Below are 25,585 nucleotides of genomic sequence, written 5' to 3'. Positions count from 1 at the left end.
AAGTTCTTCAGAAGGCGTTCGACGCAGTGACAGCCAAATGGAGAAGTTGAAGGCACTATGCCCTCTCCAAAACCTGATATTCGATTGCTCAGCCGTGTATCTATCAACAAGCTACGGAGGTGTCGACGCCGGAGACTCGGCTGAAGGCGAGGTGATGAGGTGAAGATCGAGAGGGGACAGACGCTAACTGTGGCTTTTCATAGAGACTGGTAGCTGGCACAGCTGTACAGGATGGCGTCGACCCAAGAATCTCGCTTATGGCCCTCAACCCTCTTCACAGTCCCGTGGTCGCTCAGGAGGTGTAGCAGCCTTGAATGGCTCCCTATTGATGCCCGTTAAGAACATGACTCGAAGATGCATTGAGAGGAGTCCCATTCCAGCAGCGCTATTGCCATTGAGACTGATTGTGCTGGGCTATTCAAAGGTCGAGGTTGCCCAGCCTATTGTCGTTGCTCCTGCCGCCTAAGCCGTGGGCGCCCTGGACGCACCCGCCTCGATGGCTTCCCTCCTCCTCCTCTCTCTTCTGTCAGCCGCCTCATTTTCTTTTCCTTCTTCTTCTTCCTCCTCCTCCTCGACTCTCTTCATCTCACTTCACTTAATACAAAAGCTTCAGCTTTGCTAGTTCAAGACCCCCGCTGTTAGCTTCTCCTCCCTCTTATCATCCATCCAGCACTGCATCTTGGTTGCTCATTCTCATTTCCCCGTTTGCTGCTCTATTCATTGGGTTCCATCCCATTTCTACACCCCCAATCCCCCAGGAAAGCCACAGAGAGGCGTGGTCTCAAGCTGCTCTTGTGGTGGCGACGTTGCGGGTGAGTCCAATCGGATCAAGACATTCTCGTTTGAGATGCCTACCCTTGCTATCAGAAGCATACTGACTTTCGAGTACCAGAGATCAGCAGAAATGTCTGACAAACCTGCAACCCAATCTGCCTCGGGCACTGCATATGCTGGCTACCCCCAGTCAAGAATGCCATACACTGCATCGGGCTATCAACAGTACAATGGAGGTAAGAGCTAGACCGCACAGTCGGAGTGACAATTGCTCACCATGCAACAGCCATGAACATGACCAATTCCAACCCTCTTGCCAACATGCAGAACCTTAAAGCTACCTTGCCAACCTCTGCTTCTGTTGAGACTGAGATGAATGCAGTCAATCGTCCAGGATACAGCAGTCCTTTGATGGTGTTGCCATCTGGTCAAGCCGTGCCGCTCCCCAGCTTCTACGGCCAGAACCAGACCACGGCCGGAGAAGGTACCTCCCAATTGCCCTACGTTCCCACTGGAATGTTTCCAAGCTTCATTGGCAACGCCAGCATGACTACAAGCACTCTCCCAGGATATGGTTGGCCATACAATCTCGCATCCAACGTTGCCGGGTTTGATCCAGGTCGTCGGGGCTCCTGGTCTTCTAACGAAGAGAATGCTCCCAACAACCAGGCCGTCGCACTTCAAGGTCAATCGGACTACTATAACACCATGCCCTACCTATCGGCGACGCCTGCCAGCCAACACTATATTGCGGGACCTATTCAACCCATGAAGTGCCAGGACAACAAGTCCTATGAGATGGTCAATCTTGATGAGCTAGTCAACCGTGATCCTCCCATACCTCGTGCAGTGCCTGCTATGTGGACAAACCAAGAAGAACTCAGCCTGGCCAAATGTCTTCAGAACCCTGAGGGTATCACCAATGTTTACATTCGTGGCTTCATGCCGGATACCACTGATGAAGATCTCGAACGCTGGGCTTCTCGCTTTGGAGAGATCGAGTCATGCAAGGCCATCATTGAACAGGACACTGGCAAGTGCAAAGGGTCCGTTGCCCCACCTCATTGATATGTTTACCCACGCTAACATTATCTAGGTTCGGGTTCGTCATGTACTATTCTCCTGCTGCCGCAGAGAATTGTATCCGCGGTTTCTTCCATCTTGGCTTTCAAGCCAGCTATGCCCAGGTCAGCACACTGTCATTGTACCTCACTTCCATCTAACGCGCTCAGAAATCTCGCAATTCTCGACTCAAGGACCTTGAAGATAAGAACTCCACAAACATCTACTGCACCGGGGTTCCCATTGACTGGAATGAATCGGTTTGTGCTCTCCTATTATGCTTTTCATCTTGACTAAAATGACCAGGACCTGGCCAAACACTTTCTACCATATCACGCCGTCTCCACCAAGATCTGCCGCGATGCTCCGTCCGGAGTCAGCAAAGAAGTTGGCTTCGCCAGGTATTGAAAGAAGTCTCATGCCTTTAGAGCTCACGTTGCTGACCGTCCCAGATTCGAAACCCGTGAGATTGCAGAACGTGTCATCAAGGAGTTCCACTCCGTCCTCAATGAGCACGACGGCATCAAGTTGTTCCTCCGCTTTGCCGACACTAAGGCTCAGAAGCAACTCAAACAACAGAGTCAAGAGCGGCGCAACTGGCGCAGCCGAGAGTACAGCTATTCGGTTGAGCACACTCCCTCTCCAACTCTATCCCGACTGCAGAACATGAACAACCACATCAGTCCGAATGGCAGTTACCAGTCACCGGCTGGAACTACCAATGGCTTCACTCCAGCGACGTCAGTCTCTCCGCCGTAAGTTTGCCTTACTGCCCAAGCCCCTTTGCCTTTCAAGTTCACTGACTTTTTGTTCCTCAGTGAGCTGCCAGGTGTCAGCAACAAGGCTGTGAACATGGTTCGCAACTCCACGTCGAGTTGGCCGATGCAAGGGGGCCTGCAGTCAATTACCAACTCCACCACTGTTCGAACCAACCTTCCGGTCAATGCAGCACCTCATCCTTACATTGAAGTCCCGGCCAGGTCTGGTACTTCCATTGCAATCATCGCGGACAATTGCGACCCAAGCAAGAAGACCAAGACTCCAAGTCCCAAGAAGGTCACCATTAGAGTTGAGCCAGCCAGCGGCAAGGAGAACTACACCACCACTTCTCCGCAGTCCAGCAAGTGAGCCAGCCACGTCAGAACTGCCAAGGACATCCATTCTCGCATGCTTCGAATTATTTTTGGCGTGCATCTTGTTCTTGGCCTGCTGGTACTACTCATCTTGATTCCTTTTGCTCATTCTTGCCTCGAGCATGCACAATCATCCCTGGAGCATGCATTTTGTCACAACCACATATAAGGAACATGAACAGAGACGGCATTCACCACTCATGTACAGCAAAGCATTGACCTTTGTGTATCGATGGAAGAAAATATGGTTCAGGCAATATGTCAGAATACCAGGTGTGGAAAGAGAGCTGAGTGGTCTACGTCCCCAAAGCTTGCATATGATAGCCATGCATGTAGTTACTTGAGAGGTCAATTTCACAATGCATCAATATTAGCATACCGATCCGTTGCTTGGGTTCATTCGATTCGTTACTGTTTGGTGAACTGCATCGCACGAATCCGGCCCCAGTCATGGGGTGATCTTTTCCCGAGAATGAGTGATGCCCTACTTTCCATGCCTTGGACCCAGTCCCGAGTGAATGACACACCACAGAGCGTGCAGTAATGAAATAGCTACAAATGATCAAACCCTACGAAGTCCTAATATCTATGTTCTGTCGGTGCAAAGGCGCCTGGTTGTTTGGGGAGGGCCCAGCAATGAAGTTCTTGTACTTACAGCCGGTGGCCCCAGCAGAATTGAAAACTGAGTGGCTCAGTCTAGGTAGCCCAAAACACGCGCCGCATCCAATGTGACCAAGCAGGCTCAATAGCGACGAAGTGCTGGCCACGTCGAGCATAGCCGAGCGTGTAGGCAGAGGATAGAGGACCTCTCTTTCCAAGGCAAATGGATTAATGAATATTTGTTACCAACGAAGAGAACCTCTGTTATAACAGCGAAGGCTTCCCAAAGGAGGGTGCCAGTTCTTTTCGACTCGGCTTGGGCCTAACCTGCATATGTAGCAGACGAGGCTGAGGCTGGGTCGCAAAAGGGGTGGAAGGTACTAAGTTAGAGGGAAGCGCCACGGTAGGAACGAAAGTCTGCACAGTCGACAACGCGGTTTATGAGCCCTTTTCATTTTCCTTCCTCGTCCGTCGCATGCTAGAATATCGTCATTCCATGCAATGTAGTGTAACGTATTGTATTCCCCTGCTGATGCTGATGTGGTATATCTGGCCGAGCCTCATATCATCCATCCCTTTGCTTTGTGAAAAACCCTCACCCAAATCCAGCTGCCTTGATTTCAACGCACATCAGGCTTCACGTTTTCAAGTGCCCAAATTGTATTCTCTTGGCTTCAATGTCCGCCCGTCCTTGCCTACCGCACTGGTGAGTTGCAGGGCTTCTGCACTGCAGGCTCTGCGGCTTCCACTTCCATTCTTGTCGACGAGGAAGGTGTTGACGCCGCGGAACCATCCCACGTGTCCGCATGTTTGGCTTGAGGCCACTCGTTCCCCGTCCTCATCACTGCATGCCAATCCAACTCTTCAGGAAACCACCTGTCTCTTCTTACTGTACTCTTGTTCCCACCTTCCAACGCTGCCCTTGCTGCCCTAGTACGCCGCTGTCTCTTTGTTCCATGCTGACTCATTCCATGTAATTCATTCCGAACCTGTTCAAGTCGTTGATCGTGTGACACGATGTAGCGGATATAGGGAGCGACTTCCGTCACAAGTGAGATGGCGGAGTGATTATCCAGGGAGGGTGCTTTACGGCCTGGGGCACTGGGGAGGCCGAGACGGGATTCTTCGAGGAGAGGTTCGAATGCTTCGCATATTGTGGATTGGACGAGCCGTGATTCATTCAGCTGGTCGAGGCACAGGCCAACGACTTCATCTCTTCGGGATGGGTAGGCGCTTGCGAAATTAGGAGCGGGATTGGACATTTTCTTTATCGCGCTTGCTAGTATAGGTGCTGTTTTGTCATCTACCAGATCCATTGCGCTTTTTGCCTCAGAAAGAATGAGCATGTCGTTCAGTGTTAAGACAAGATTCGGCTCAGTGCGACCTGTGCACATATTGTCTTTAACCCAGTCCAACGGCGGAATGCTCAAGCGGTCCTGAGTGAATTGGACCAGACCTTCTGTATCGTCAAAATCCGTTGGTAACAAATCAAGACCATTGATGAAGGTGTCTTGGCTGACAATTCGGGTCACCGAGCCATCTGCGTTGAGCTTGTACTTGTCGTTATATGGGAGCATCCAATCCAGACCTCCCTGCTGGGATCCAACTGTCATCTGACACCAGAGATTGAGCTCCATGACCGACGCACGTAAATCTTGGCCTTTGGTGAGATAGAGATTCTGCAAGGCTTCCTGACGCAGAAGATGTCCTTCAGCGGCACAAATGGAACCTAATAGCTGTGCAGCTAACCCTGGCTGGGCACGGCCGTACTGCAGGACAGCGAAGAGGTCCAGTTCATCCATCGGGATGGAGTCGACACTATTACAAGTGAGGATGACGGGTCGCTTCGATGTCCGAATAAGTGCTTGGACGCCACTCCAGAAACCTTTGTCTTCCTCGAACAGGATATCAACTTCTTCAAACAAGACGAGAGATTGCTTCTGCGATTTGATCTTGGGCTCTTTGACGTCTTTCATGTCGGCGATTTTAGCCTGCTTGCCACCCATGCCTACAGCCATGAGACTTGTGATAGGGTTGTTGGTCTCTGGCAAAGGCTCAGCAGTCGGAGAAGCTGTATCTCTGTCCTCGATCGAGACACTTGATCTTCGGCTCGATGAGTCGGCGTGTTGAACTAGATGGTTCTGTGTCATGTCGCCCACCTTGTCCTGGATATCCTTTGCACTTCGTCGCATACCTGGATGGATCTCGAACACCTCGAACCCTAACTGTTGAGCAACAGCAAAGACGGAAGCAGTCTTCCCCGAGCCTGGAGGGCCTGTGAGTAGAATGGCATTCTTTCCACTGCTGGTCGAACGGGCATCATCGTCGTCCGAATATGCAATGAAATCGTTCATCTCCGATTTCCTCTTCCGTCGCCTTTTTGGAGTCGAGGGCTTCGTTTTCAGTTGTAATTTGCCAGTCTGCACTTGATGTACCTTCAAGTTGCCCAGCCAGTCGTGCAGGAATTTACTCTGTGGTTCCAAGACCTCCTGCCAGCATCTTGGTGCATACTCGTGACACCATAACTGAGGTCCAGCTGCCATGCCTTTATCAAAAGAACTCGGTCTCGATTCGATGACTGCTTTTAGATTTGAGATTGAAGCTGGTTGGCAACTGGACTGATTGTCCATACCATACATAGATTCAATCATTCTCACCAGCTCTTTGCCACTCATAACCCTTCGTCCAGGAATGTGAATGCAGGGCTCGTCAACTTTGTGCTTCAGATCTTGAGAAAAGTTCCATAAAACGTCTTCATCCGCGTTGATGCGCAAGGCATGCTGTTTGGATTTGGGGCGTGACAAAGGGAGTGTCCGAACTGTGACTGCACCATTTGGGACCTGAGTCGGTTGTACATGTTGAATCTCAGTTGGAGGCCATATCAGGGGTAGCGAGGGAGCAGTTTTGTTCTGGAATGACTTTCTAGGTTCGAAGATAATGTCTTTCCAGGGTTTTAGTGGCTTGGACCTTGAGCTAGTCTCATCCTCGGAGGCCGCTGCAGTGGAGGACGTTTCACTTTTCAGGTCAGGTTGCTTTTGAATATTGCTTGACAATCTCCCTAAGAAGAACGGATGTGTCGCTTTGCCCGTTCCCGGATTGGTCCATGAGACCTTTGCTTGAGCTGCCCCTGCTTCACTGCTGCCCTTTCCGGATTTGCCGGACAAGATATCGTTGATCTTGGGTCCAGAGTCTGGCGCGGTATATGACAACGTAACGCGCAAGGAGGAGACAAACTTCCCATTCTTCATTTCCAGTTTCTTACCTCTATTTGTAGTCTTTTTCGCATCACTACTCTCCCCACCCGTGTCGGTTTCAACGGTTCGTGACGAGCGCTTTGGAGAGTTCGATCTTTTCGGTGAGAAGGTGAGCTTTCCATGATCACTTCGCAATATCTTCTTCCTGGGAGTAGCAAGAAGCTTGCTTTGCTTGGACGAATGATCATCCATAGTACTATTGGTTGGTGGAGATTGATGAACAGGAGATCCTGTAAGGTCGATGTCAATTGGAAGTGACGAAGCATCAGGAGAAGACTGAACATAAGGGATTGTCCTTGTCGATTTAGAGGAACTTTCTTTTGACATTATTGGCAGAGGCGAGTGCATCACACTCTCTTTGTCACTTAAGAGAGGTTGACCTGCTGTTGTCTGGTTCTCAGCACATCCCAAGGGTGGCTCAACCTCCACATATGTCTTTGCTGCTTCCCGAAGCTTGTCATGCAAAGCCATCTGATGTGTACTTGTAGCCCTCGTTGTCTCTGTCTCAGAGGATGGATGCTCTGGGCTGACAGAGACTCTTCGCCTCTTTATTCTGGTGTTTTCGTATTCAAGGTCATCACCATCATCGACACTCCACGACCTTGGGGTGGTGGCCTCAGACGCCTCCATGTATGACACATGGCCAGCCATGGACCCAGGCCCTTCGTAATGTTTCGCAGACTTGTCTTCAACTGTGCCGTCTAATCCGAATATCCTCGGAGGTGGTCGATCGGACGAGGTGTCATTTGCTACAACCGCTGTGACCAGTGTCAGCAAATTGGAAAGGCTCTGAGGAGACATGATTGTGCACCTTTGCTGAAGAACGGATGCATATGGGATTTGTGTTTTGGAGGAGCGCCATAGTCCAGCAGCGTCGCCATTGCCCTGCCAGTCACTCTCCAGTAACTGGTGGCGTCATGGTGTCTGAATTCTGCTCATATTCCTTGTATGGAGCGTATCAATTGATTAACTATGACGTTGAGGGTGCAGGTGAGTGCTTGTCGAGGTCCCCCCGTGAGAGGATGTCAGTGCTGATGGTGAATTGAGATGCGCGTGGTTGTGGTGTAGCTGAATTAGAGGAAGCGCGTCGGTGACGCGATTGCCATGCCCATTGCCCAGGGAATCGGAGGTACGGATCCGTGGGCCAGGGAGGCTCTACTGGCTACATCTACCCATGGCGAATCCGTCGCTGATAGGCTTGAGTAGGCGGGAGATCTACCGCTAAGCCGACAAAGGGGCGCTATTTGCCCTTCTTGCCTTGTTCAAGGAAGCGCCTGGAGCGCCTAGCGACCCAAGCGACAAGCGGCCCTCGGTTCTCGACGAGGACCATCGCGGCCTCCGCAAACTTTTTGTGGAGTTTCTCAAATCTTTTTTGTCTGCAGTGCGCATACCGTCTTGCAGTGCTGCAAAGCCTCATGCCTCCATGATGGAGATTTTAACTCCCCATGTCCTGTCAAGATTGCCTCGTCCTGCCAGACCAGATGCTACTACTCGCTTCGGCACAGTATATTCGGTGCGCAGCGGGCTGAAGAGGCGGAGAAAAGAAATTTGTCTGGCCGTGGACGGTAACTCCCTTGGACTGTATGAGGTACTAACACACCATCTCCCTACATAGAACAAGACGCTGACAAGATTCTAGATTCAAAATGGAACCATTCTTGCCTCTTACCCAGTGCCTCCTTCCGCCCGTTTTCTCGGACCCCCTTGCTCAATTCGCGAAAGATCAGGAGGGCAGACTCAGCGAACGACATACTGCGCCATAAAGCGAGAGGCGTTACGGATTGAATCTTTCCAAACTTCAGGAGACGATACATTCCGCCCTGCCTCCTTTGCAAGCGCAGCATTGCAAGAACAAGAAAGCCCCGTTATACTGCTTGAAGTGGTATTGAAAGGCATAGCAAAAGAACTTCTAGTAATCCAGCAAAATGGCAGTTTCTTAATTTGCTCCGAAAACTTGAACGCCACGTTATCTGAAGGATGTCTTTGTTCTCAACGCTTCCCAAATATCAAAATATTGGCCATCCAACATCTCACAACCTCGGAAGCACAGAAAACAGTTTTAAAGGAAAGATCGGATCTGGTCAGTGAGGGTACACCCGAGAGTTGCTACTTGGCAGTTGCATATTGTAAAAGTGAGCACCACGCAAACCCTAACGGCGTGTTCTATGGTGTCTGGTCAGTAGGCACAATTGATCGGAACGCTGCGACCGAGAGGCTATCGATTTACCCATTGTTTGATCATGAACTTGCCCCAGGAGGAAACAAACCAAAGCCACTTTCGCCGAAAGACAGATCATACGCATTTAACTTCAGGGCTTCGAATCTGTTCCTCCGCACTGGACCAACTTTGTACTCGTATGACTTGACCGGTGTGGCACCTTTCTTGTCTTCGACACTACACACTGGGCTGAATTGCTCTTACGAAATCATGGCCATTTCACCAGCGTTTGCCATCTGCTCATTTCAAGAGTCATTCCAGCTCTATGACCTCAAATTCCAGAGTGTGCAGGCTCGAATCGATGCGAACAAGGACAATCTGAAGCGGAAACGCATGAGAATGGCTGTGCAAGACCGGAGCGGCCCTGTTGAGTTTTTCGCTTATTTCCCTCAGTCTGCGCGTGTCATTGGAAGACGGCGTCATCAACTGCTCGCAATAGATATCTCTGGAGATGCATCGAGACAGTTACTTGAGACTGGAACCAAAATCCTTGAAAATATCGGACGTGGAATCAGGAGCCATGACGTGGCGATTGAATCTCTCGACAAACAGCTGCCGTCGGCGATTGGCACCGCAACCATAATTCCAGAATCCAGCGCGGATTGGCAGTCTGTGAGACAACGTCTCGACCAGTTAGCCGAGGCTGGTGATGTTTCGGGCTTTGAAAACGCCTTTGTCAACGACATCCGGCGGGCTACGATGCATTCTTCCGTTCTTCGAGAGACGCACGATGATTTGCCTCTGGATCTCATAGCAATCCCCGACTTTAAGACCAACTATCTTCTGTCAAAGATCTTTCAAACAGCTCCGAGTCACAGTGTCCAAGGCAATGACGCCACCGTTGCGGACAAGCAATTGGAGATCCGGATTCCATCATTTAAACTCATTCTCTGGCTGTGTCGAGTGGGATTGCTCTCACCTCGAAGCTTGCAGAAAGCAATCTCGAGTTCGTTGCCCGGGGCCGAGGTAACAATTGGTGGTATACGCGCAGTTGTACGAGCTCTGCTCGGCGCCGACCCTTCTTATAGGTTACTGGTAGAGTGTCTCGAAAACGGGTTCAGTCCATATGTGGAAGAAAAAGCAGCCGTAGTGCAGCTTCTCGTTCGGCAAGCTCTATCTACGTCATCTGGGGCAGCTGGCGCCGAAGCAGACCGACGAACAGATCCAATGGATGTCGACGTTCCCTTGAATTCCACCGGCACGCAAGTGCAGACATTGTCGGCATCAGCAACAAACACGCCATGGCTGCCTCCCCAACTGCAGAGAGCGCTAGTCGAGGCGCTGGACAGATTCGGCGCTGCTGCAACTTCAGTCATCTCTGTTAACTTGAAAGCTTTGCTCTCTCAGACAGAAGCACTTGCTCTCATTCAGTTCTTACGGCAGCAATTATTTCAAGGCGGTCACACTCGGTCATTCCAAAACCTACCCGCGGATAGTGAGTCCTCGCCGACTGTCAAGCTCGCTGCGAGCATCAAAATACTGTCAGGATGCGTCGACGCCATCGGCCCTCTTGGCTTTTTTGGGGCGCTGGATCACGAGGATTTTTTGGGAAACATTGTGCCTGAACTGGTGACTGAAATCACGCATACTAAGCAGAGCCTCGAAGATGTTGCAGAGTTGCAGGGGATTCTCCGCGAGACCTTGAGATATCAGGAATCTCTGCGGAAGCAACAGGCTGCAGGAGCCCGTCTTCCCATTTATGGAACTGGATTAGCGGACTCTAACCAGCGTCCTGGGGCCATAGTCACACTGTACTCGGAGACAGTCAAGGGTGAGGACGACCTGCAGCTTGGCCCAGGTCTTCCTCTGAGCTTGAAGGTTGAGAATGTGGTCAATCCTGTAAAGATCAGAAGGGGTGGGGGTCAGTTACAACATCGGACTATCCGACAGAAGAGGATGCTGGAGAGGAGAAACAAAGGCCAGTACGCATTTGAGCGACTAGTTTTGTGATGTTGATAGCTTTGCAAACGAAGAGCGGATCCGACTCCCTAAATGCTCGTAATCATATTAAATTGTACCGAGTAAACCTTCTCACCAATTCAGGCTGGACTGGGCTGAAGCGAGATATCACATGGCCAAAAATGGGAAGAAAGCGTATGCAGCGGATTCGTTGTGCTATTGGCTATTGACTATTGACGGGGCAGAACAGGGCTAGCCTCGTTCGGCCCCCGTCGCAGCCCCGGACATGGCTCGTACGCATGCTGCGATCCCATGCCCACCTTGAACTTCCCTTCAACCAGCCTTGTTGGACTTGAACGCTTTTTAGTCTCGCTGAGACTCCTCTTTCTTGCATAGAGCGCGACTGAGTCTCCCTGGCCCGTTGACTGGACGTTCGACGATCAAGACAAAGCCCCTGACAGAGCCTTTCACCACGAACCTACTACGGCCAGCCCCCCTTCGAATTGACTCGACGGAAGCATTCAACAACCAAAAGACCGCCGACTTTGAAGCCACAATCAAATATTGTCGTTGCCAACTGCCTACGTCCCCCGTCGAAACGACTGCCGAGTCTCTATCCTGCCCCCGAGCCTTCATGCGGCTGGGGCGTGAGGACTGAAACTTGGACCTGACCCAAGCGCCGGATGTCAATCGGATTTTGACGCAAGCACCATGGCCTTCCCTAGCGGAACCACATACCATGCTGATTCTGACGCCGACGATGAGTATGAGAGAAGCGTCATGACGTCGCCTACCCAGCTACACACCGATTCGGAGACCTCTTCTGAGCCAGCCTCCAACGAACACACTCCCACGACGTTTGACAACTCGGGGGAAGACCCAAGCCTGCCCAGGACCATAATAACAGAATGGACATCAGAAGAATGCGCTCAATTTGTGTCGAGTTTGAATCTGAGACAGTACTGCCATGCATTTGTCGGTAAGCAGCTTCAGAGATGGGAATGGCGATGGCGAAGAAGTGCGCGCAGGACTGACTTCTCGCAGAACATGGCATCGAAGGAGAAGCGCTTGTTGCACTTAAACATGATGAGCTGAAAGAGATGGGAATCGCAAGCGTGGGACACCGACTTACAATCCTCAAAAATGTCTATGATATGAAAGTCAACCAGGACATTCCCATTGAACCAGATGACTATGTTCCTCCAAGTAAGCTATTGGTTCCGCTTTGTCTGCTGGTATGAGGCTGATTCTCTTCCTAGCGGCCGAGCAAAACCCTCAGCATGAAATGGCAACCAAAGAAGACATCGATCGACTTGCTAGATCAATCCTCAGACTACGGGACGAGCGAATTGCTCAGGCGGAGGCGCAGTTAACCAGACTGGCAGATGACTACCGTAAACTGCGCCAGGAATTACTGCCGGTTTTCAAGATGGCCAAAGAACGATCAGAACCTCTTCCTTATGCCCCTTATCAAGGCGCGACCATTGGTCCCGAGGTGTATCAGCAAGATACCGTCTTACCTCCCGTGGCAACCCAGCCAGTCCCCGAAAAGAGCAGCCTCACACGCACATTCTCAAAGAAGCTGGGTCTCAGCTCAACGCCCAAGAACAATTCTCCAACACACATACCCAGCACGATCCATGAAGGCAGGACGTTCGCCGCCGAAAACAGCTCGCTAGATCCCTCCGCCGCAGCAAGTCTAGCCTCTAACTCGCTCACGGCACAAATGTCGGGCGGCGCATTACCACAATATCCACATCCTTCTCCAGGAGTCCCGTCTCCGACCTCACCCCTCCCCTACCAACACCAACCACTAGCACCCCGCTCTTATCAACGTGAAGGAGGAACTGCCACTACTGGCATCCCGCGCTATGATGGTGCAGACGACCGGCAAGTCACCATCGAACGCGACCGCGACCCTCCCACTTCCGCAAAGTCGGCCTCTGGAAAACTCAACCCTACAAATAGTACCATCTCTAATGCCTCCACACTTATACCCTCGAGGGAACTATCCGCCTCTGTTCCGCCCCAGCTCCCCTCAAGCGCTGGTGTGGGCCACAATCCACATAGCAACAAAGACAGTAGTGGAGGAGGCGATGCCCCATCTGTGGAAATTTTCAAATCTTTCCGTGTCGGACTGGAAGATCCATGCTATAAAGTGCTCCCAGCTGCACTCAGGAAATACAATATTCAGGCCGATTGGCGACAATATGCATTATATATTGTGTATGGCGACCAGGAGAGGTGCGTGGGACTGGAAGAGAAGCCCCTCGCATTATTCAAAGATTTGGATAGAGAAGGGAAAAAGCCTATGTTTATGTTGAGAAAGTTAGGAAATGTAATCGTTGGGGACATGCCATCGACGGCTGGGGTAGGGATGAAGCCGCCTCTGGGAGGACTGGGCGGCGGCGGTGGAGGGACTGCTGCAACAGGAGTTGCTCCTGGCGGTGGAGCGAGCGTGAGGACAATACCAACAGCGCAGACGTTGCCGGGTGGTGTATTATGAACATGTTGCGTCTTTTGTTTAGATACGTGGTATTAGCGAGGGCCTCAAAAGCGATATTGATTTGAGAGCCGAAGAGGCGGTGCTCGGTTTCGTTTATGGTATGATCCTCGACAAGCACATGGACACCAACCATATCAAAACCGCCACCGACCCGATGTACTTGGTAGAGCGAAGTTTCCCAACCCTATTCGTAATCCGTCTAGTTCCGATTGTCCTGCACCGAGCCCTCCACTCGAATCCATAAAACGCAGCTGGCTATGCCATATTATACACGGAAGCCTCTAGGCCTCCTATCCCAACCCGTAGCTCAACCGCCACATAGGGGTCTTTACTAGTCGCTATCATCCTCGACGGGCTCGACAACGTCCTTGATCTTCTCTTTCAAGAATTCCACTCCTAGCTCAACGGTGACTTCCGGAATCCTTACGTCTGGTAATCCATCAGGCCCACCGGACCATTCTTTTGAAAGCGCAATGGCATTGTTGCTGTTCACGCCGCCTCCATTCAATGTTGCCGCTGTAGCCGCGCCTCCTGGTCCAGGCCCTGTCGTTGTTGTAGTGGTCGTAGGCGTGCTCGTACCATTCGTCTTCACATCTTTACTCTCCTTCTCCACGGTTGGGTTCTTGCTATCCTTGGGCATCTTGGCCCGTCGCATGACTTCTGTCATCAACTCCGGGAAAGTATCGCACGTGCCATTCCTGAGTAACTCGAGCGCGAGGGCGCGGACGCGATCTGTCCAGCCAGTCCGGGCAAGACTGTCTGCGAGAAGGGAGCTGAGATCGGGGATTGCGCCGGTTTGGCGTAGGTGCTGAATGAGGGCTTGGGAGGTCGCGGGTGGTAAGGAGGAGGTGGAGCTGGTGAGGGAAGGAGGCACGGGGATTGTGGTCGCCGTTTCAGCTGAAGGCCCAGAGGTCGACATTTTCCTTTCTGCTATGTCAAAGAGAGAAGATTGAGGTACTAGAGTGCGCCGATGTGATTTGAGGCTCTGAATGCGGCTTTGGTGGGGGTGTGGCTTTGATTTTATTATTCGAGATGGAGAAACTTGAAATCCCGGCAAGTATTATGAAAGCAGCCAGTTGCTGTTGTTGGCAGAAGAGTCCTTCAGCGGGCTGTCCAGCAGCGCTAATAGAAAGGAGGGATTGGTGCCGGCTTATAGCGCTCTGGAGGGAGGCTGTAGATTAGAGACGAGAGGCCTGCTTGGTTCTGAGAATCTTTCCGCTCCGCGCTTTTCAATAATCGGAGGGACAAAATGAAAGGGTTGGCGGAGCCGGAATATGGTATGGCTACGAATCAGGGCGGGGATTGCCCCGAACCTATGGTCGACACGCATGCTAGTGCAAGTCTATCGATTGATCATCATGAATGGATTTTTCCCATTATTCGTCATGGGCGGCGAATTTGAATACAGCATTGTGTTCCTGCGGCAAGGCTAGGGTTCAGCCTTGCCACACTCCGAGGTCGACGCTGAAGGAGGGTAGGCAGACGAAACGAAAGTGAAGCCAGGTCCAAAATGAAACGTGGCTTCTCTTACCGTGCTGCCAGCAGGCGCCCGAGCATAGCTATGTGCTTGTTACTGTACCAAGGACCTGTTACCTGTACAAGTACCGGTACCAGTAGAGCCGTCGTGGCAAGGCAATCGTGTTGGGCTGTATGAGAAAGTTCGACCATCTTCTCTTTCGTAGGCTGCCAAAGGCAACGTATGTTTGTCAGGACGTGAATGACCGTCATTTAAACCCGCCAAGACGGGCCTTTCTCCTGCGCTTCAAGTCCTCAAGAGGTTCACTCCTCACTTCCAACAACCCGCTTTGCTCGCTCTCACCTTTTTGTTGCCATCCCTTCTTTCTGCTTCTCAAGTCTCTTCTTATAAGGAGTTTCTTGACATCTACTCATCTTATTTTCCATCGTCCCTAAACTATTGTTGCGACGACCAGCGCTGTTGCCTCTGGTCTCTAGAACCCACATCAACAAACCTCTAACTCTACTTCTCGGACCCTATTCGATCTCCTGAAGACTTCAAGATGTCTGCAGAACCTGATCATCCCCACCACAAGAAGGTCAACCTACAGTATGTGTTACACCCATGACATTCATGAAAGCCGCTGCTAACTACAGCTGCAGTGATGCGTCTGGCGCAGAGAAGAAAGAGGTATGGATTCCATCCGGGAACCTGCCTGGTGACGACTTCAAGACTGACACTCTCCTCCAGGAGCTCGACACAGCGACTGCCATCCTGAAAAAGAAGAAGAAGCCAAACTCGTTGATGTAAGTTGGACAATTTGGGATTTCATGGAAACAAAGGCTGACAAATGACGCAGTGTGACCGATGCCACCAACGATGACAACTCCATCATTGCTCTTTCAAATAACACGATGGAAACTCTACAGCTGTTTAGGGGCGACACTGTCCTGGTGAGAGGAAAGAAACGCAAGGACACCGTCCTGATCGTTCTGGCCGATGACGATCTTGATGATGGGAGTGCTCGCATCAACAGAGTGGTTCGCCACAATCTCAGAGTCAAGCACGGCGATATCATCACTGTTCACCCTTGCCCTGACATCAAATATGTAAGTGCTGTCTCGATTCATGGTTTCCAGCACATTCCTGACTCTCTCCGTAGGCAAAGCGCATTGCTGTTCTTCCCATCGCAGACACCGTCGAGGGCTTGACCGGTTCTCTCTTCGACGTTTTCCTCGCACCCTACTTTCGCGAAGCCTATCGGCCCGTGCGACAAGGAGACCTCTTTACGGTCCGAGCCAGTATGAGACAAGTCGAGTTCAAAGTGGTCGAAGTAGACCCCCCGGAATACGGTATTGTGGCACAAGACACCGTCATTCACTGTGAAGGAGATCCCATCCAGCGTGAGGATGAGGAAGGAAACCTTAATGAGGTCGGTTACGACGATATTGGTGGTTGCAGAAAGCAGATGGCTCAGATCCGCGAGTTGGTTGAATTGCCACTGCGGCATCCACAGCTGTTCAAGTCAATCGGCATCAAACCTCCCCGGGGTATCCTCATGTTCGGACCTCCCGGTACTGGTAAGACACTGATGGCTCGAGCTGTTGCCAACGAAACCGGAGCTTTCTTCTTCCTTATCAACGGTCCCGAAATCATGTCCAAGATGGCCGGTGAATCAGAATCCAACCTCCGAAAGGCTTTCGAGGAAGCCGAGAAGAACTCTCCCGCCATTATTTTCATTGACGAAATCGATTCTATTGCCCCGAAGCGAGAGAAGACCAACGGCGAGGTCGAGCGACGTGTTGTCTCTCAACTACTAACGCTTATGGATGGCATGAAAGCCCGGTCCAATGTCGTTGTCATGGCCGCCACTAACCGACCTAACTCGATTGATCCTGCCCTTCGACGTTTCGGTCGTTTCGATCGAGAAGTCGACATCGGCATTCCCGACCCGACTGGCCGTCTGGAGATTCTTCAAATTCACACCAAGAACATGAAATTGGCTGAGGATGTCGATCTGGAGTCGATCGCCGCCGAGACTCACGGTTATGTCGGTTCTGATATAGCGTCGCTCTGCTCTGAGGCCGCCATGCAGCAGATTCGCGAGAAGATGGACCTCATCGACCTGGACGAGGACACTATCGATGCCGAGGTGTTGGACTCTCTCGGCGTGACCATGGATAACTTCCGGTACGCTCTTGGTGTCTCCAATCCCTCTGCTCTTCGCGAGGTGGCCGTGGTCGAAGTCCCCAATGTTCGCTGGGACGACATTGGCGGTCTCGAAAATGTCAAGCGTGAACTTATCGAATCCGTGCAATACCCTGTCGACCATCCCGAGAAATTCCTCAAATTCGGCCTTTCACCATCTCGAGGAGTTTTGTTCTATGGCCCTCCCGGTACTGGTAAGACTATGCTTGCCAAAGCTGTGGCCAATGAATGTGCGGCAAATTTCATCTCCGTCAAGGGTCCTGAGCTGCTGAGTATGTGGTTCGGTGAGTCCGAAAGCAACATCCGAGACATTTTCGACAAGGCACGTGCCGCAGCACCTTGCGTTGTCTTCCTCGACGAACTTGATTCCATCGCCAAATCTCGTGGTGGTTCTGTTGGTGATGCTGGTGGTGCATCTGACCGGGTTGTCAACCAACTGCTTACCGAGATGGACGGCATGACCTCAAAGAAGAACGTGTTCGTTATTGGTGCGACCAACCGACCTGAGCAGCTCGACAATGCTCTTTGCCGACCTGGACGTCTTGACACTTTGGTCTACGTCCCTCTTCCTGACGAGACATCGCGTGAATCGATCCTCAAGGCGCAATTACGCAAAACCCCTGTCGCAGCAGATGTCGATCTCAAATACATTGCCAGCAAAACGCATGGTTTCTCCGGTGCTGACTTGGGGTTCGTCACGCAACGCGCCGTCAAGCTTGCCATCAAGGAGTCGATCGCCGCGGATATCGAGAGACAGAAGGAACGCGAAGCTGCTGGTGAAGACGCTATGGACGCCGACGATATGGAAGATCCCGTTCCCGAGTTGACTCGACGACACTTTGAAGAGGCCATGCAAGCCGCACGGCGGTCGGTCAGCGATGTGGAGATTCGCCGCTACGAGGCCTTTGCTCAAGCCATGAAACAGAGCGGCGGCAGTGCGTTCTTCAAATTCCCTTCTGCTGGTCAAGAGGCTGATGCCGCAAATGGTACTGGCTTCGGTGATGCTGGTAATGACGACAGCTTGTACGACTAAGGTAGTGGAAATTCCGACGGAGCTCATTGATACTGAACTAGCTGGTTCGTTGGAGAGCACTATTCTGCACAGACATCAGGGCGCAAATAAAGTGAAAGGCGTCGAGAATCACACCCAGATGTAGTTCACCGTTTATGCATGGACGGACATGGATGCCGGACTGGTGCTCTTGATGGCCGTGCTTTGAGGAATGTCCATCAAATTCATCAAATGGCCTGGCAAATTTGTATTGTACCTTCAACCTAGACAGATGAGATTGCAGGCAAATAATAGAATGGTTGACTGAGAATTCCCGTATCCCTCTGCAAGCTTCCTCATGGGTGCAGTGCTTTAATGCAGCCTTGTGCAGCCTTGTGCATGATGATGTAAACTCGAGGAGGATCAAAGGCTTCCGGCGGCTGCCGCTCCCTGCGCTCCCTTCTGATTTCTCCTGCTCCAGCATGTTTAATTTCCCGCCCTTTTGCCGCCACCTCCATTCCTTTCTTCTCGCGTGACATTTGTCGACGGTGACAACAGTATCCCTTTTCATTCCTTTCTAGCAGTTTTGTTGACTATGGCGAACTATGGGATTTCGGCGCGTCTACTGCGCCTGGCCCGTCCAAAGGTATGACAAAGAGCCTCGAGCCTGGAGTTTCCGCTCTCAATGCTGACCCGCCCGAACAGCGATTCTTCTACACGATGACGCTCTCGACGGGCGCCAGTCTCATTACGCTCTCGATGCTTGTTAATAAACTTGCCGGCCTATACGGAATTCTGGCGCTGTTTACGGGCTATCATCTCTCGCCCTTCCAGCTGACCATGTACATCTACTCCACCATCGCACTCGTCCTTACCGCCTACCTCGCACAACACATTCGAAAACAATCACCCCTACAGTGTCTTGCGCTGGCTTGGTTCTACATCCTCGACAGTATCGTTAATGCCGCATATACTGCCGTCTTCGCCGCGACATGGTTCTTGGTGCTTGCACAACATGACGCGGGAAAGACGGATAAGCAGGGACCTGGCGCATCGACCATGGATCAAGTATCAGGGCTCACGGATCCTCAGCTCAATGTTTCAAGAGTGGAGGTCGTTGCTACACCCCAACCTCCCCTGGCGGGTTCTGGTCAGGATGCCGTTGCCGCTGGAGTACCAGCAACCAACGCTGCGAGCAGCGGAAGCAACAGCGCATTACAATCGGCCGTGCTGGACAGTCAAAACATGAATTCTGTGGGCGTCATCATCGCCATGTGGACCATTCGCGCGTATTTCTGTCTCATCATGCTCGCTTTCGCGCGTATGGTGATTCGACAGCATATCGCCTCCTCCGGTTCCAAAACCGGCATCGATTATACCGCTGCATCGACGAACCCCCATTTAGCAGAGAACCCCTTCTCTGAGAGCAGGCCGGAGGGAAAGGGCTGGCGGGGCAAATTCGGTCGATTTATGATCAGCATTGGCAGAAGTTACTGGTTGGGCAGTGACGAGGATGATAGCTGGATGTACGGCATGGGTGGGAAATTCCGAAAGAGCGGTGTTGCTGGCGAGGACAGTGGGTTCATGCTCAGTAAAATTGAGAGCGGACCTACCGAGAGGGAGAGGAGGAGACGATCGGGAACAGGACCCCCTGCGCCTGCCCCGGGTGTTGTTCCTGGTGTGCCTACGGTGGAGGGAGACAAGATGACGTTGCAGATCCCTCCGCAGAATGTGTGAGAACAGAAAGGAACCGAGTATGGAGATGATGAGCAAGTGCTACAGTTCGAGAAGATGAGGTCGCCCGAGGAATAGGGAGACCATCAACACGATGTATACAAACGGTGTCCGGGCGTTAGCAAAAGGGACGGTTTCGGCTGGCAGAGCGCATGCTGGTATGGCTCAAGACAATGGAGAGGAGTTTGAGGACGCATATCTATAGATCTAATGATGTTGAGCAGGTTGCGAAAGTCATGTATTTTCCGTCTAAGATCGTCGTGGTAGACAATGAAGGGTCGGGTTGCTTCCTGATCAACATGGACAGCGATTACCTTGGACATCTTCCATCTTCTTACAATTAGAAATATAGAAATCTGGTACGGACTACACCAGGGTAAGAGGGCTGAGGGTGAGAAGGGGATCTGTGACGGAGATCGAGATCGAGCTGGTTGATCGTCATTTGAATGTCATTCTGCCGGTTTTCGTGCGGTTGCATTTGTCATTTGATTCGTGGAGCCGAACCACATACCCAGTACAAGCCACCGATCAGCCTCACCAGCCGCAGCAGCTGCCAGGATCATTGCGAGAACCATCATGCTCAGCCTCATCGATTTCCTCGACGCCGCGGCAACGCTCATCACCAGCATTTGGAAAAGTCCCACCGTGACAGTATGGCCGAAACGATTCGCTCTCAGCTAGGCCAACCGGACACGCATTCTTTCGTCGGGGGATCACGAAGCAATAGCCACTGACTCAACCCTTATCTCGTGGACATGGAGAGGCGGAATGATATCTACAGCCGGATGCGAGCAAAAAGCAGCGCAAGCCATGGGCTCGCTATAGATGGCATCTATTCTATGGAATCTACAGTTTCTCGTCGGAGATAACTACCTTAAAGACGTTCCTACCATCTTTCGCCTTAACCTCATGGACGGTCTCAAACGCTTCCAGACTCTGTTCAAAAGGGAAAACATGGCTGATCAGAGATTTCATGTCGACGAGGCCCCTGTCAAGTAGTGATATGGCGTCCTCGAAGCAATTCGTAGTATATCTCCAGGTCCCTGCAACCATCACAGTTAGCCCACGAGGCTGTCCATGTCAAGACCGGGAAGTGAGTGGGAGAATTCTCACCTCGCACATTGAGCTGTTTAGAGCAAATGTCCATTATTGGAATCCGAGGCATCGGGCTGTTAAGAAGTCCGACTTGGACGTCTATTACGGAACGTTTCAGGTCAGTGGGAAAGCACTCTGGGCTTGGTCTCATATTGAATGCCGAAGATACTCACAGGTGCCTCCAGGCTTGCAGACATGGAGTCCGATCTGCATACACTCTTCAGCGCCCGCGGCTTCCACCACAACATCGAAACCACGGTAGAGCCCGTCGACAGAGCCTAAAATATGTTTGGCGACCCTGTTGGAGTATTCCTCCGTCGTCTCATTCAGGTGGCGTGGCGGGTTGACAAATGCTTGGTCAGCGCAATACGTCTTTGCGAACTCGGCTCGGTGGGGTTGCACCTCAAAGACAACTACTTTCCTTGCAGCATATCTGTGGGATTGTTGTTAGTGTGCATGCCTATTGTCTATTGCCTTACAAGGTCTGACTTACGCTTTAGCAACTGCTCCTAACAGCAACCCGATACATCCACCCCCAAGTATCAAGACGGTCTGGTGTGCCTTCAGTCCCGCTTGCCTGGTCATTTGGAGAGCGATGGCAAGAGGTTGTATCGCACCCGCTTCGACCCACGAGATTCTGGGCGTCAGGCGGGCCAGCGCAGTAACCGGGACAATCTTATAGGTGGTGAGCAATCCATCCTGCCGGCCGCCAGGTGCCGGAACACCGTAGTACTCGATTGAACTGCAAAGGTTGGAATAACCCGTCGTGCAGTCGTCACAACTGTGGTCATATTCAGTATGGTGCCACGCTTGTGATCTCAAAGTACACTTACGCTAGGCAGGGAAGAGCAGGTTTGATAGCGGCACGGTCACCGGGCGCCCACAACTGGACATCATCAGCGACCTGAACTACTTCACCAGCAGCTTCATGGCCGATAATGAACGGCTCCTTGATGATATCAGGGCCTGCGCGGCCTTCTTTCCAGAAATGTATCTGACGGACTCGGTCAACCTTTTACACAAAATTTCCGCTCGACATGGACGACTACTAACGTCTGAGCCACAGATGCCTCCGGCGCGCACGCGGACTAGGGCTTTGCCACTCGGAAGGGGTGAGCCTGGTTCGTATGGCGGACTATCTCGATACGAATCCAGCTTCAGAGGCCAGTCCTGGACAGAAATATCGTTGATCTTTGAGAGAATAACGGCACGGTTCTTGCCAACGTCAGCCTTGACTGCAACATCGTTTCCATTGCTCGTCGCGGAGGGAGCCATTGTTGGGAAAGATTGGGTGCCCTAGGTGCTTGAGAATGCGTGGAATGGTAACTGTCTGAAGGCGCCGCTGGTGGCTGAAAGGGCTTCCTCGACAAAAAAATGGTCTGCAGCTCTATGCTGTTCTCTACTCTATGGGTTTAGCCAGGGTCTGCGCTCTGTGACCACTTTCAAAGAGGGGAGCTGGATTTGTGGGAGGCCGAGGGGCGAGGCTGAAGTAGGAGCAGGCGACGTTGCCGCATCGCGTTAGCGCCAAGTTGGAGCGGGGAACGGAGGTATAAGATGGCGAGAATGGGACACCCGAGTGGGGAAAAAGGGGTTGGAGACGCATCCTTGACCTCGGGAGACACAGCCGCAACATCGCTGGCCTTGGATTGACGCATTCGTTCGACAATCGTTGGTACACTCGTAGTACGGAGTATGAACTCCGCGCCAGTGTGCTCACACTCCCGAGCACATTCGGGGAGTATCCCGCCTATGCGTGACGTTCCTTTGATCCTCCCTCCGCTGAGCCTCTGGCAATCCTTTGCAACAGGTTCTATCTTGTGATAGCCGTATATTCCTTTCCACCGTGTTCCGGGCCTAATTAACCTCTTCGAGAATGGGAACTGTCAAGAACTTCCTCGACGCTTGCCGGACAGGCGTCGCCCGCTGTTCGACAGCATGGGACTGTCCGACTGCCTTGCTATGCGAGAACATCTTTGAGTTGGTGCCCCGTGGTGCTGCAGATCAGTCCTCTTTCTGCAGGAGGCTTCACTAAGTGTTTGTTCTGCAAGACCGTAAGATCATCGTAAGACGGCTTCCAAAGTTCGGTGCCGTGCCAATGCATGGCTAAGGTTTGTCTTCGAGATGCGCACTTTGGACCGGTGGCTCCTGATTCGGCTTGTGAATGCGAAGGCACCAGAAGACATAGTCCTCGACGGGAAGGAAATTCTTCATGAAATGGTTGTATCGCAGTGCAAACAGACATATCACGCCTCCCACCAGGGCGTCCAAGATGAAATGATTTGCGGTCGCGACGATCGCGATCAAGATTGAGAAAGGGTACAAGAAGCCGACGATCTCGCAGCAAAGCTTGGGAAGAGAGGGGGCTCGGACTATGAAACCGGTATGGTTCGATTTGAGGAATGGCACGGCGGGTAGGCATACCCTATGTCTTCTGGCTGGGGGATTTAGAGGAAGTCGCATGATCGAGACTCCGACAAGAAGTGAATATCCGAAATGGAGCGAGGGCATTGCAGCTAAGCAGATTCAGCATTCTTTTTCAGACCGCAAAGTTGTACCTCCTACCTAGTTGATTGGTCCATTTTCTTGTGTTGAAAGCGCTGACGGCTCCATCACGCGCGTGGATCGTATCGATGAAGCCAAAGCTTCGCGCGAGCTCACCCATCTCCCCTGGTAATTTCGAGTCCCCCAACAGACGAGGGGGCATACATGGCCAACTGCTGAAGACGCAAAACGCAAATAGGTTGCAAAGCGCCAGAGCCCGACGTCTGGACTCGTAGAGTTCAGGGCCGGTAGAGCTGCGGACACGGTCAGGCGAGTTCGAATTGATATTCGATCGGTTCCGTGTTATGGCGAAATAGTACAAGCTGACCAAGAAAGTTATCGTTGCGGGGAGATGGACGAAGCTGTAGATCCGGTTGATCCACCACATCCACCCGGGATACTGGAGGAAAAACTGCTGGATGGTCAACTCCCAAAAAATGTGGAGACGCTGTTCTAATCGGATAACGGCCAGAGCATGATGGCAAGCGATGTCGATGGTCTTGTCGACCAATCTTATGGCCAATTGGCCGCGACCGAACTGGTAGACCTGCAAAGTGTATTAGTCGCCTATCTCACAACGGGGGAATGAGCCCCAACTGACGCCGTAGATGAGAGCCCAATAAATGATCTCGACCAAGAAAGGAAAGCGCAGAAGCACTCTGCTGAGCATTCTGTTCCGGAAGACAGCTGTATCTGGTGTTCGAATCGTCCTTTTGAGCCCGAACACAGACAGCTCTCTATGACGCCAATGCCTCTGTCGATCGGGATTGGGTAAAGGCGTAACCGATACGTCTCCGGTATCTATCAAGTCTAGAGACTCAAGTCCCATCTCATGACCAACATCTTCCACAAGATCGACGTAAGAGTTTTGACTTGTTTGTGTTGTGGGAGTGGTAAAATCTCGGTTGATCCATGCTCCGAGAAAGATGATGAGAGTTCCCCAGGAAGGCTCGCCAAGACCTAGAAACCCCATGATGTATTCTCCAGAATTTCGTGCTTCCTGATACTGTTGCGCACATCAACTGACTTCGTCAAAGGGTCGGGCAAGGGTGGATGTCCTCTCTCAATTGTCCTCCTGTGAGCCCCAAGCCTCTCTGTTCGATCGACGGCCCTCAATGAAATCCGTGGCAACCGTCCAAGATAAACCCCATGGAATTACCACCTTCAAGTGTATCTTCAAAATTCCAACTCTGGAATTGATTGGATGCAGCAGATGAGGGATTCGCTTAGCCAGATACCGCCCAAGGGACTAACAAAGGATCGCAAAAGGAAACATTGACGCAGCAGACAAGGACGACGTACGCAGCCGATATAAGAACGAAAGATATCTTGCAGAAGACAACAAACAGTGAGCGAGATCAAGTCCCAAGAATGGACGCAGGCGATCGAGGGGCACGCCTCGGCGACGGATTTGCCGGAAACACAGACATTTTGAGTTCGTGAGAGTGGCCTCTGGTGCCAGATTGATGATTCCCATTTCGACAAGCGAGGCTCCACGAGAAATGAAGATGAGCATCGGTGGGCACGCGACACAAGTCCACAAGAGATAAGATCCTGGCCAGGTCGACGGAATTGTAAGGCTCCGTGTGGCCCATGGGGCATAAGGCTCGACGGGCCATACCACGTCATCCGCAACCCAGGGAGTCCGACTGGATGAAAAAGCCGTGGAGCAGTGGATAGCAGGGCGCCCCATATCCGCCAGAGGAGCGGGCAGTGGATATTTGGATCCGAGATGTGAAGGGATTGGTTGAAGATGAAGAGAAAGGTTGGACAATGTCAAAGTCGTAAGAAATTATGCATTGAATGTCACATGATGGCGGTTGGCTTGGTGCCGCATGTGGTTTAGCGCAGCCAGCACACCAGCAACAACCTTCCTCCCATATTAAACTCGCCATCTCCCGCTCTCCATCCAGTACAAGGCCTTCCAATGACTTTGAGCTCGTTCCTCGAGTTCTGCAGAGTCCACCTTGCTGCTACTAGTGCTCCTTCATCTCAAAAATGCCTCTGTTGCCGCTTGCCCAAAAATTCGTCCAGCCGTGGCCGGGACTGGTCTTGCGCTGTCAGTGATTTCCGTCGTGCTGCAGAACTCGGCTGCTATCGGTGCTCTCTTCTGG

The 25,585-nt window shown here is 51.8% G+C and overlaps 9 protein-coding genes across 9 annotated transcripts; 5 read left to right on the top strand and 4 right to left on the bottom strand.

Moving 5' to 3' along the window:
* Positions 1-904: 904 nt before the first annotated feature.
* On the top strand, positions 905-2,964 carry Z519_01495 (uncharacterized protein; the record flags this gene model as incomplete). Its single annotated transcript, XM_016759252.1, has 7 exons — positions 905-1,010; positions 1,061-1,820; positions 1,871-1,961; positions 2,007-2,096; positions 2,143-2,237; positions 2,289-2,591; positions 2,655-2,964. The coding sequence occupies 7 exons, from the start codon at positions 905-907 to the stop codon at positions 2,962-2,964; spliced, it is 1,755 nt and encodes a 584-aa protein (XP_016624580.1).
* A 1,300-nt stretch (positions 2,965-4,264) lies between these two features.
* Z519_01494 (uncharacterized protein) lies at positions 4,265-7,624 on the bottom strand (the record flags this gene model as incomplete). Its single annotated transcript, XM_016759251.1, has 1 exon — positions 4,265-7,624. One exon carries the CDS (start codon positions 7,622-7,624, stop codon positions 4,265-4,267), a length of 3,360 nt encoding a protein of 1,119 aa, XP_016624579.1.
* Positions 7,625-8,246: 622 nt separating this feature from the next.
* Positions 8,247-10,991, top strand: Z519_01493 (uncharacterized protein; the record flags this gene model as incomplete). The annotated part of the gene is made up of 2 exons (XM_016759250.1): positions 8,247-8,411; positions 8,463-10,991. The coding sequence occupies 2 exons, from the start codon at positions 8,247-8,249 to the stop codon at positions 10,989-10,991; spliced, it is 2,694 nt and encodes an 897-aa protein (XP_016624578.1).
* Positions 10,992-11,651: 660 nt separating this feature from the next.
* On the top strand, positions 11,652-13,446 carry Z519_01492 (uncharacterized protein; the record flags this gene model as incomplete). The annotated part of the gene is made up of 3 exons (XM_016759249.1): positions 11,652-11,919; positions 11,985-12,146; positions 12,200-13,446. The coding sequence occupies 3 exons, from the start codon at positions 11,652-11,654 to the stop codon at positions 13,444-13,446; spliced, it is 1,677 nt and encodes a 558-aa protein (XP_016624577.1).
* A 331-nt stretch (positions 13,447-13,777) lies between these two features.
* Z519_01491 (uncharacterized protein) lies at positions 13,778-14,365 on the bottom strand (the record flags this gene model as incomplete). The annotated part of the gene is made up of 1 exon (XM_016759248.1): positions 13,778-14,365. One exon carries the CDS (start codon positions 14,363-14,365, stop codon positions 13,778-13,780), a length of 588 nt encoding a protein of 195 aa, XP_016624576.1.
* A 1,099-nt stretch (positions 14,366-15,464) lies between these two features.
* Z519_01490 (cell division control protein 48) lies at positions 15,465-18,143 on the top strand (the record flags this gene model as incomplete). The annotated part of the gene is made up of 5 exons (XM_016759247.1): positions 15,465-15,511; positions 15,565-15,592; positions 15,653-15,708; positions 15,762-16,011; positions 16,065-18,143. 5 exons carry the CDS (start codon positions 15,465-15,467, stop codon positions 18,141-18,143), a joined length of 2,460 nt encoding a protein of 819 aa, XP_016624575.1.
* A 678-nt stretch (positions 18,144-18,821) lies between these two features.
* Z519_01489 (uncharacterized protein) lies at positions 18,822-19,838 on the top strand (the record flags this gene model as incomplete). Its single annotated transcript, XM_016759246.1, has 1 exon — positions 18,822-19,838. The coding sequence occupies one exon, from the start codon at positions 18,822-18,824 to the stop codon at positions 19,836-19,838; it is 1,017 nt and encodes a 338-aa protein (XP_016624574.1).
* Positions 19,839-20,681: 843 nt separating this feature from the next.
* On the bottom strand, positions 20,682-22,205 carry Z519_01488 (uncharacterized protein; the record flags this gene model as incomplete). The annotated part of the gene is made up of 6 exons (XM_016759245.1): positions 20,682-20,878; positions 20,949-21,029; positions 21,104-21,363; positions 21,424-21,711; positions 21,764-21,924; positions 21,984-22,205. 6 exons carry the CDS (start codon positions 22,203-22,205, stop codon positions 20,682-20,684), a joined length of 1,209 nt encoding a protein of 402 aa, XP_016624573.1.
* Positions 22,206-23,033: 828 nt separating this feature from the next.
* Z519_01487 (uncharacterized protein) lies at positions 23,034-24,444 on the bottom strand (the record flags this gene model as incomplete). Its single annotated transcript, XM_016759244.1, has 3 exons — positions 23,034-23,443; positions 23,493-24,018; positions 24,073-24,444. The coding sequence occupies 3 exons, from the start codon at positions 24,442-24,444 to the stop codon at positions 23,034-23,036; spliced, it is 1,308 nt and encodes a 435-aa protein (XP_016624572.1).
* Between the last annotated feature and the right edge of the window lie 1,141 nt (positions 24,445-25,585).

Source organism: Cladophialophora bantiana (genome assembly GCF_000835475.1).
Source record: "Cladophialophora bantiana CBS 173.52 unplaced genomic scaffold supercont1.2, whole genome shotgun sequence".
Classification (NCBI taxonomy): Eukaryota; Fungi; Ascomycota; class Eurotiomycetes; order Chaetothyriales; family Herpotrichiellaceae; genus Cladophialophora; species Cladophialophora bantiana.
The sequence above is the reverse complement of the archived record's forward strand: the minus strand, read 5'-3'. Positions and strand labels throughout refer to the sequence as shown.